This window comes from Sinocyclocheilus rhinocerous, unplaced genomic scaffold (assembly GCF_001515625.1).
Source record: "Sinocyclocheilus rhinocerous isolate Xijiao unplaced genomic scaffold, SAMN03320098_v1.1 scaffold14, whole genome shotgun sequence".
Lineage (NCBI taxonomy): Eukaryota > Metazoa > Chordata > Actinopteri > Cypriniformes > Cyprinidae > Sinocyclocheilus > Sinocyclocheilus rhinocerous.
In genome coordinates, this window is record NW_015629561.1 from 1,448,892 (window position 1) to 1,460,621 (window position 11,730).

General features: G+C 36.7%; 1 protein-coding gene across 1 annotated transcript in view; it reads left to right on the forward strand.

Moving 5' to 3' along the window:
• The window catches only part of LOC107739280 (MAP kinase-activated protein kinase 2-like), a 60,155-nt gene that overhangs the window by 42,781 nt on the left and 5,644 nt on the right, over positions 1-11,730 (forward strand). The window contains exon 2 of the mRNA XM_016551344.1: positions 9,127-9,266. Within this exon, the coding sequence (XP_016406830.1) occupies positions 9,127-9,266 (140 nt within the window). The remainder of the gene's footprint in view (positions 1-9,126; positions 9,267-11,730) is intronic.

Consider the following 11,730-nt stretch of genomic DNA (forward strand, 5'->3'; position numbering starts at 1 on the left):
ATATGCTCTGTCTTTGTGCTAAAGCATTTATTAGTAAACTTTTGTCTGCTTTGTGAGAACATGAAAGCCTCAAAACCTATTATCATAATATTTTGTCTAGAAGGTGTGATGAAAGAAAGAAGATGAAAGAAATATTCTTTTGAAGCAGGGTGAAGCCAGTTCGTGTGTATGTGTGTGTGTGTGTGTGTGTGTGTGTGTGTGGTTGAGTGAGAGAGAGAGAGCGAGAAAGAGAGAGTTATACTATCAGATTGATGAAATGATATTGGATGCAGTTCAGGGTAGGATGAAATAGAACGCTTGTAATACTCCCAATAGTTTGTATACGTGTGTGTGTGTTAGCGTGAGTATGCATGCATCCACACATGAACAGGTCCATGGCCTTTATGTTTGCAAGCACACATGTACATATGTGAACGTGAACATGATCAACATGCTCCTGAACACTAATAGTTTCTCACTGGCAGATGTCTTTAATCAGATCAAGACACTTTGACACAAACATGTTTACTCTGACATGTGGATGGCCAGTCATCACAATGAGCAATAGTCTGTCATCACACACATGCACATTCCCCAAACACATACTCTGCACAAAGAGCGGTTAATACTAAAGTTAGTCTCTTCAGTCCCTAAACAGAAGCAGGTGGAAGATTCTGGCCGTCCACCTCCAGCCCTCCCTTCTCATCCTCTAGAAACCCCTCACCCCGCTCTTTTGTGTGCGTGTGGAGATGATCTTTTGTACTGGGCCTGAGGAAGGTGAATGGGCCACATCTGCTATTCTCCCACTGAGTGGGTGAAGGCAAAACACTGATAACAGATGGGCATGATTTTCCTGTAGATCTGTGGGTATTAAAGGAGCAGCAATTGAATTACTAGTTCATCCATTATTGAAAATTCTGACATTATTTACTCACCCTCATGTTGTTTCAAACTTTTTTTCTAATGTGAAACACAAAAGACATGGAAATATGGGAATAATGTTACTTCGGATATATATATAAAAAAAAAAAAACGAATGCGGGGTTGTCCTTGAGGACGGATCCAATTTGCAAAAAATGTGGACGCAAAGTGGCTGTAAAAGCAGGCAATACATCCAACATGTTCGCTCATATTCGTGGACACCATCCCTCTGTGCAGATAAAGGTATGTCGCATTTATAATAAGTTATAAGTTAAGGTCATATGATTTCCGTGATGCAGAGGGAATCCCGGTGCAGTCGTGAACATGGAATTTACAGTATAACGAGGATGTCACGTAAAACATGCTGATGGATCCACATCTGATGGATGGATAAATCAAAAGTAGATATGATAACGTTATGTGTCTGTGAATATTAAAGCGCAAAGAGACAGCTATATAAATAATCTGCTTGTTTCTGCATGTCTCTGAGTGGTGTCGTTTTATTTACTACACACTGAAGTACGCATACATGGTGTTTTCAGCATCTAAGTTACATAAACATGAACATCACCAGAGCTGCTCTGAAAGAAAAATTAAATAAACATTTCCTAGTTTTATTTGAGATAGGGTTGGGCCAATAGACGATGCCATTGTCCATCGCCGATGGCTGATAGAGATCAAGATTGTTGAGCTGGCATCGTCATCCCCTCCCCCCCCATACCCCCCGCAATCCGCCACATCCCAATACAGTGTCGGAAAGAAAATGACGTGTACTACGGAACCCCAAAAGGGAATTAAAACGAGATGGGAGGAAAATATATATTTCAATAACCTACTTTCTCTCGCAATTATATCATTGGGTAATTAGAGGTGAAAACTGGCACTCTTCGTGTGATATTGACTAACTTTTTTTCTGTGGTATTTTTATGCACATGGGCGTTTAGTCTTTCACAAAACATAGCTGACGTAGGGACATTATAACTAGCCACCATATTGATTTACGGTCTTAAATATGTCCAGCGCTTTTTAAAAAAAAAAAAAAGTCTGGTCCCTTTTTTATACAGTCTATGGTCTGGTCCAGCGTTTATCGGGTTGTGCGTCAGTAATAATGGTCCGTGGGGAAACACGGTGTTCCGTGTGTAGTTACAGTGAATGGACTGAACGAAGCCTCGAGGCAAACAATTTGCCTCGATGATTTTTTGTATTCGAGGAGTCGTTTCAGCCCTAGTTTAAATGCAATCGTGTGATCGGCGCTTTGGCTATTTGTATTAAGCTGTGCATAAATACATGATGCTGTTTTGTTCATTATTGTCTATGCAATTTACAAAATCATATTTGATTTATAAATATTAGTTTAGACGTTATGTACTTTTTTATAGACAGCCGTTATTTTCATTGCATTGAATAAACCGTTTAATGAGGTGCATTATTTTGCTCATTGCGCCCTCCTGTGGCCTCAGAAGATGGGCCAAACGTTTCCTTAACACTTATTTAATCTGCATATAAAATATAAGGATATATTTGTTTCAATTTTATTTTGTTATTTTGTTTAAGACTAAAATAAGTTGTTGTTTGCCTTAATAAATTGGGTAAATTAAAAATACAGTGGTTAAATTTAAACCTTTTTTCTACTGCTCTGTTTAATTTTCAATAATTATCGATACCAAATTATATGAAACATTATATCGTGATAATTTGTTTAGCTATATCACCCAGCCCTACGTGAACATCTCCTACCGTTACAACCCTATTTGAGAGACAGATGAAGACTGTAGTATGACTATGCAAAAAAACAGCTGCTTCTCCATTATGACTGTGCTTGTAAACATACTTAGTAAGCCTACAGTGTATTGCAGGTGTTAGCGTGAATCATAAAACTGAACTTGAATGACTTTGTAAGCAAAAGCAGTTTTGATTAGAACCTTTGATTGCTGTTATTATAAAAATACCATGAAGACTACTTTGTGTTTTTTCCTAAAAAGTGTGCCAGTATGCCACCATGGGTGTCATATTTGTTTGTGTATTTTGAAGTCTCAGCAGGTTGTTATTTGTTGTCAGGACATTAGCAGGATATCAAGGGTGCTTTGGGGCTTGCCAGTGAAACTGGAGCACACTCAGCCCCACCACATGTTTCATTGGAGAAAACCAACTCCCTCCCCTCTCACACGACACCACACGTGACGCCACCCCTTCTTTCATATCCTCTTCACATGCAAAACAAAGCTCGTGCCACCTGCCATATGTCCCTTCCTCCCTGTCACTCACAGTGATAAGTGCCAGATTTGTTAATGACATTTAATATCATAAAGTCACTACAGTCTAATATAGATGTTCCAGTTGCATTCAGGCCGGACAGGTGGCTGCCCTTCAAATCTCTGTTCCTGTGACGCAAGCTACATGCACCTAGTGCACCTTTAGACCCTTTATGACGCAGTTTCATTCAGAGTTCCCTTATTTACACACAGCATGCACACTAGGGTTGGGTATCGTTTGGGTTTTTTTCGATACCAGTGCCAAATCGATACTTTTAAAACTGTTCCGGTGCCTAAACCGATACTTATTAAAAATAAAATAAAATAAAAATTCCCCCAAAAATGATGGATTGGCCATTAGCACTATAAACACATGATGTCTGTTTCATTCATACTGGATGCCAGAGGGCGCCCTCGCACAGAAAATCCACATATCCAGTCACAGAAGTTGCGGAACTCATGACCCTCCAGGAAATCCCTTATATGGGGTGAATTCCAAACGGCTTTTTTGCGCCCTTGAAGGGCACTTTGGGAAGGGGACGCCATTTGTAGGGACGTTCCAAACGAAAGTGAACAACTGAATCCTCTCACGAAGGGCTAGGGGTGTAACGATTCACTCGTGTTCTCGCTACATCGATTACAAACCCTGACGATGCAATGCATCGATCTGAAACATGGATTTTTGAATCGTGAATGGCCGATTTCGGACAGTAATCGATTTAAAAAGCTAAGAATCGAATGAATCGTGATTTCTATAGCGATTCAATGATCATTACCTGAGCAGTCGAAGGCTGCGCATTTATTGCATGGACGGGACAAAAATTTAAGTGTCTGAAGCATACGCACAGTTCCATTGAATGAGAAATGTGTTTTAACAATGTTGTTAAACTGAATGTACGAAGGAAACCGTTAAAATAACCACAGCTTTAACAACAACCTTGAAATAAGCTATAGCATTTTATTTTATGAAAATGAGATAAAGAAGTTTTCGCACTTGAGAGAGAAGTGATCTCGCGCTCATAGAACTTAAGACGTGCCAGGCTATATCTGCAGCTGTATAAAAAGCAGAATGAACTGAAACGTTAAGACAATAAACACAATAAATAAATAACATTTATGAATGATGCAGTGCTAATTGACATATAATTTATTACAGTACAAAAACTATAAAGTATATTCTCTACCTTATTCTCTGCAGAAAATTTAAATAATTGTGTTTGGTATATGAAAAGTATGTCATTTTAATATTAATTAATAGTTTGAGCTTTTACAGTTAGCTTTGTGTAAAGAATACACGGAGCATTTGTTTGATCAAACTATTATATGATTCCCTTGTGTTTTACTCGGTTTAACTTGAACGAAACGTGATTGTGAATTGCTGAATAAATCGGCAAAGTAACAGCTCAAGTCTGAAAGAATGGAGGAACAGCTGTTCTGTGGAGGAGACGGTCTGGGTGGGGCAGATTCATGGGAATTATACGTTTAGTTCACGAACCAGCAGACTGCTTTTCATTTGTTGGTTAATCGGAAAATCGCTGCTCTTGTCCGGATAGAATGTGTGGGACTGCGGCTTTAATTTACACAACGCTTCTCCTCGTTCATTTTGACCTTTGGCGAGTCTCGTAACGTTAACTGTTTTTTCGTCGCGCTTCCGCTGCACTTTCATCATGGATGTAGACCTGAGGAAAAAATCAAATGAAATCATCAAGAAGATCCCGATCATGGGATTTTTTGTTTGTTTTTTTATAAAAATAAAAAAAACACTAGCTTTCTATTTTTTCTATTATATCTGCTTGTTTTTCTTTGTGTGTGTATATGTGTGTGTTTATATGTGTGTGTGTGTGTGTGTGTGTGTGTATAATATATATATATATATATACTGAACAAAAAATTATAAACGCAACACTTTTGTTTTTGCCCCCATTTTTCATGAGCTGAACTCAAAGATCTAAGACAATATAACAAAGAGTGAAAAATTTAAGGGGGTCTGAATACTTTCCGCACCCACTGTATATATATATATATATACACCTTGCTAAGTGTACTGCGTTAGACTAACCGAGACTTGTCATTTGCACTTGTATATTGTTGATCTTTTGTTAGTTTTGACTGCTTTTATTGTCCTCATTTGTAAGTCGCTTTGGATAAAAGCGTCTGCTAAATGACTAAATAAATAAAAATTTAGAGGAATCATTTAAATAATCCTGTGAATGCACTTAAAGAATGCAGAATCGAATCGTTAATTGAATCGAATCAAATTTAATTGTGAATCGAATCGAATTGAATCGTTCTGAATTTGCAAAAATTGTTCTTGAATCGAATCGATTTGCTGTTTTACCCAAAGATTCACAGCCTTACGAAGGGCCCTTCCAGAAGTCCGTTAGCGAAGGGAACATGCGATGGTCACTTTATGGAAGTGATTTCCGTTTGTGATCATGTGATCTTCGGTTAGGAGATCTTGCGATGCTGTTTAAAGCAAAGTTGGGGTTGATTTCGAGTTCACATACAAACGTAAGTAGAATAGGCTAATTAAATTAGTCTATTTTAATGTAAGTATATTTACATATTTACCGTAACATATTTTTCGTCAGTGATAGAAATATGATTTAAGACGTTGATGATCGACCTACACATTTAGGTATAGAAATTCTACACTCATTTAAAAAAACTGCGCTGGTATCGGATCGATATCGGTATATTTTTGGTATCGTATCGGTTCTGAAAAAGTGGTATCGAGCCATCCCTAGGCTGGGCGACATGGCAAAAAAAATAAAATCTAGATTTTTTTCAGAACGTTTGGCCGATTCTCGATTGTTACAGTTTTTAACTAGTCAACTTGAAAATGTAACTACAACATGATTCAAGTAACTTTTTCTTTATTAATCCTTTAGAAAAAGACATTTCTATTTTAAGTGCTCCACACATGAAATTGTTAACATGATGTAAATATTAAACAAATGACTTGTTAACGTTAAATATCTTTGTAAAAAAGATGATGAACTACAACTACATCTTCTACAAACTTGTCTTATACATATTATATGTTCAGAAATAATACAAGGAAAATGCTTTAAAAAAAATCAAAAGTCAAGGTAATTCCAAATTACTGAAGGTATAACACCAGTAGACTATTATTAACTAGGCTCTAAATGTACTGTAAAAACAATGAACAGCAGCTTTCAGCCTGTCACCATGATGCAAACATGAAATTTCAGACATACAGTAGTAGTAGTTCTTTACAGGTTTTTATTCGATTGCTGCTTTTACACAGTTTTTCTATGTAAACATGGACGCGTTTGACTGTTGCGCTCGCGTCTATTGCAGCGTCTCATGCATGAAACGACATGCTAAAAACGCGGCGCTCAAGGTAAAAGTTCAACTCCCATCTTCCTGCATTTTTTCCTATTCCACTGCCCGCGGCACATCTTTGTAAACACAGAAGTGCATTCTGTCTGAATGGCACCTAGTGATATATTCTACTTATAGTCCTTCACAGAGCGTGTCACACGTGAGCGGTTAATCACGTGCGCCGACATGTGGGTGGATCATTCTTTTCTCTTTACTGTTAACATTGGCATATTGTCAATGTGTCTAATTCTAACGTTTGGTAATATTTCAATTCAAAATCGTGATTCATCAATTTATAAAAAATTTAATCGTGGCAAAACATTCAATTCTAATTAATCGATAAAATCGGAAAAATCGCCCAGCCCTACTATGATGGTAAAGCTGAATTTTTAGCAGCCATTACTCCAGTCCTCAGTGTCAAATAATCCTTCAGAAATCATTCTAATATGCTGATTTAGTGCTAAAGAAAATTTCTTTATCAATATTAAATATTAACACAACCTTGGTGAGCAAAATAGACTTTCAAAAACATGAAAAATCGTAATGATTCTGAACTTTTGACCGGTAGTTTGTTTGAATAAATCTTCTAATGCTGTTAAATAATAGAACAAATTGTTTCCAATCATTAGTGTTCATTTTCTCAAGAGTTTATTGCAGCCAGCAAAATGATTACATCTCTGCAGTGGTTTGGAATAGAAGAATACTAGTCATTAGAAAACAATTATATAATTAGAAAGTTGAAACTTTTACTTGAGTGCATAAAATGATGGAAGTCACGTATCAATAAAAGAAAATTATTTCTATATATTTGGTCCCATAAATGCCATTATTTATCTTTCCCACCAATTTTAATAATTTTTTTTTGCCTTCAACTTCATTGTGTGGTCTGACAAATTATTTTGAAACTGCATGCATGATTAAAAAAAGTGTTTTAATATAAAATGTGGTTTTAAATATTGTAGCAAATCACACTGCTTAGATTTCTTGCCGTCTACTCTTTTCCACATCAAATCAGTCACTGAGTGGAACTAGACATTGGCATATTTGAGTAGTCTTTAATATTTTTAAGTGTGAGGTTATCCCATCTGTCATTTAAAATGCAATCAAATGTCAAAACATTTAACAAACCCTAATATGGTATTTGAAATGACAGTCAAGTCAAGTAGAAGTGGAGTCATTCAGGTCCATCACACTCTAGGCTACTAAATATGAACAGAAAAAAAAACCCTCTTGTTCTACTGAGCAATGGTGAAATGCCACCTTGAAATGAAATATTACAGCTATCAGTCTGTGCTTGAGAACTAGAGGGCTTTGGTGAGAGAAGGCTTTGTGACTGCTACTGTCTGTTGTGCAGTGTGTGGGTGACATCAGATGTGAGATTGACATGATACATGTATTTATTTTGGTTTTCATTTACATTTGTGATAACCGGTCCTCTCACATCAGACAAGTAGGTCTGAATCACACCTGTATACATGGTTGGTTTCTAGCAAATGAAGGTTCCTGGTTTAGCTCTGCCAAATAAGCTGTTTAGCCCCAGTAGACTGGATTGATGATATGAGGTTTCACAGGCGTGATGTGGGCAGTGTGCAAAGAGAGGAATCCTGAAACCTCTTAAGCCGGCTATCTGGACAAGAGAGAATGTATGCTGGCGCAAATTTCCAGGGCTCTGACTTGGGAGTGAAACTGGATGTTCCATTTAGACAGAACATTTAAGGGTATAGTGTAGAAAGCCATCATTTAAAAAAAAAAATGAAGGACATTTATCTATACTTACAGTCTTTACATTTGGGCAAAACCATTGCTTAGTTGGCTGCAGTAGATTATATGCGTTGGTCTTGGGATGTGTGGAGTTTAATTGGTTTATGAAGGGATTTATGAGGTCACTCACGTAACATTTAAAAGAGTAGCATTGCAATGTTTTGGTGTTAAACTGAATACAGTACAAAGCAATGTTACATTCAATTTCTTTAGTGGATGATCATCTACAGAAATCGGCAGAATCTCACAAATAAATAGTGGACTAGAGTATGATCAGTTTTATCATGATTGTCTGATCGTTGTGCAATGAATTTTATGTAAATCACCACCCAGTTCCTTCCCTTATATACACCATTCGCTCTTATAATCTCATACTAGGAATTGACAGAAGCACTCCAAAATGACATCCATGATTGACCATCAAACCACATTAACTGTGACCCGACTTGACTGAATTAGAGTCACTACACTGGAGCTGTCCCAAATTAAAGAATTTCTAATGGATATGATCAGTTTAAAATACCATGCTGTAAGATAACTTGGACTAAACTGTACAATAATGTAAATGTAAAAAGTGTAGAGTAAAAAAATGCATGCTGTTAGCATGATGTTGGCAAAAACATAATGCCTAGATCTTGATGTATTAAGGGGTTGTTACCTGTAGGGGGAGGCAAAACTCTACAAATCTGGTTAGTGGCAGATAAAAAAACAGACAAGAATATATATATATATACAGTATATGTATGTATGTGTGTATAGAGAGAGAGTTTGTCCTTTTTATATAATATATAAGAAATATAAATTGTAAATATGTATATGCTTTTGCAACTAAATAACTTGGTCTCCTTTTCATCTTCTCTTTAAGATGCTTCATGACTGTCCCAAAGCTAGGCTAGAAGTGGAGCTACACTGGCGGGCCTCCTCATGTACCCACATCGTCAGGATTATTGACGTCTATGAGAATCTGTACCAAAACAGGAAGTGCCTTCTTATTGTAATGGAGTGGTGAGTCATCAACTTCATCATCTTTTGCTTCTTCAGTATAGAGATCAAAATGATCAGTTTTTTGTAGTCTTTTCTATGTTTCACTTCCTTTTTGGACAACTTTCCATTTATAAGCAACTTATAATTCTGTGAATATGGATGTTCCATTCATAAACGGTTCACCTAGAGCAACCCTAGATTAGGTTTTTTGTTTCATGGTAAATGCTGATCAGGCATCTTTATTTCCTGGATCATCCCAACTTGGTATTAAACCTGCAATTTTTGCTGTTGTGGCCCTTATTCTTAACCATCCGGGGTGTAAAACTGCCAGATTATTAAAATCATCACTTAAAGCGTGTTTTTATATAGCAGTAGAGTCATTATTATGGGAACAGAAGTCGATTTGATGTTTCATTAGTAACATTTGGGCAATTACAGTTTGAGTATAGACATTTCATGAGCAATATAATGACTTGACATTTGCAGTGCACCCAGCATTGTGTCTGTCTGTGTCCTGAATTGCATTGTCATAAAAGCCTTGATTCATTTAGTTACTCTTTTTACACAGCCCCTTAACTCATTTGTAATGTTTTGCCGAGGTTTCAGTGCCTCATCTGTGTAAATAGTTTACCAGCAGGTGTTTGGAGGTTACTTACGGTAAACACTCATACACCTATGTGCCCCTTTCATGTTTGAGAAAATTCAGAAGTCCCCTGTCTGATGACGTATCTCCTTATGTGGTGACCATCCTTCATATAGACTATATTTGCATATATACTATAGTTGCATAACCAGACACTTGTTTCCCACACTTGCAACATGTATGCTAGCAGGTAACATCCTTATCTGCTTACCACCATTGTGCGCTCCTTAGCAAGGCAGTTGAACCCAGGTTGCTTGACTGGGACGGTCCCTGCTGTAATCAAAATGCAAGTGGCATGGATCCGAGTTCTCGTATAATGACGCAAAATAATAATGTTTTGGTTAAGTCTGCAATAGACTACTTAAATTGCAAACTACTGATATGATTATTTAAAAGATTTCAGGGAAGAGAGAATGGCATTGCTGTGAAAGTGTTTTAGTATAGGTTTTTACATATGGTTCGTCAACATTTATAGATCTATTTATTTATTAGATCTATCAGTCAGTTCAGTCAGAGAGTTCCGAGTTAACTGAAACATTCACAGAAACTTGCTAACTCTAATACAGTTTTGCTTTCGAAATTTAAACTTGAGACGTTATAAAAACATCTTAAAGGTAACATATCATGAAAATCTGACTTGTACAGGTTTTAAGTGCTATAATCAGGTCCACGGTGCATCTACCAACCAAGGAAACATGAAAAAGATTAACCCAGTAACTTTGTTTTGGTAAGCCTTTTTCTGCAAGCGTCTGAGAAAACGAGCGCGTCTGATTTCGCTCCCTTGGTGACGTTGCTAAGGGATCTCATTATAATATTACCGCCCCGTAATCTGTAAATGTAACACACCCACAGCACCGTCATTGTGTTTTCGCAAGCGACAACGGTGTACCAGTTCTAATACCATGGTGAAAGTTTGAGCAAAACATACTAACTGTTCTGCCTTTGTCTGCACAGACGAGCACAGAACACTCCAGAGACTTATATTCTATATTGCCTGGATGAAATCTCCAACAGGTTTGAATTGTTTGATGTACCATTTGTACAGAGGTAATGTGATTGTTGTGAAATGCAATCTTACATCCAAATTTTTTTTATTTTCAGCAAAAAATTATTGTCATCATGATATATTTTCTTATCGTGGAATAAAATGACTCATATACTCATAAGACTGTATAAAAAATTACTCATAAGGCTGTATAAGATATAGGCTTTTGGTCATATCGCCCACCTCTAATTTGAATATTCTATATATATCCCCCAGACTGTGCACTAAATACTTAATATTTTCACAGAGTATTATTTAGTATTGCTTCCTAAGTCAATTTGTGACACCATCTTGTCTAGTTTCAACATGATTTGGCTATCTGAAATGCATGCTTTCACTGAAAACATCAAAGTGATGTGCTTGTGACTTTTCCATTCAAGTGTTTGATCTTGAACTCACACACCTATGTTGTATCAGATATGATGATATGAGTATCAGAAATCACACCTCCTATTTTCCATTTCTTTGATTTGATCATTTTCATGGTGTCACTTATGTGCTGACTCGCACATTTTCTTTACCGTCTGTTTTGGTGAGGTAGAGAAACTCACATCATGGTGCCAGGACAATTGTCTCTCTATGAATGTGAGTAAAACTAAAGCTTACATTTCACTGCTGGTCATATATTCTCTATGTAACCATGTATGTGACAAATAAAAAATCTTGAATCTTGTAGGAAGTCAAAAACTTTGTTTGTCACCACTGTTGTTTACCAGCAGATGTGAGCTTATGTGAATTTTTAGGGTGAGGATTCTTAGAGTTTAGAATTTAAGTTTATATATATATATATATATATA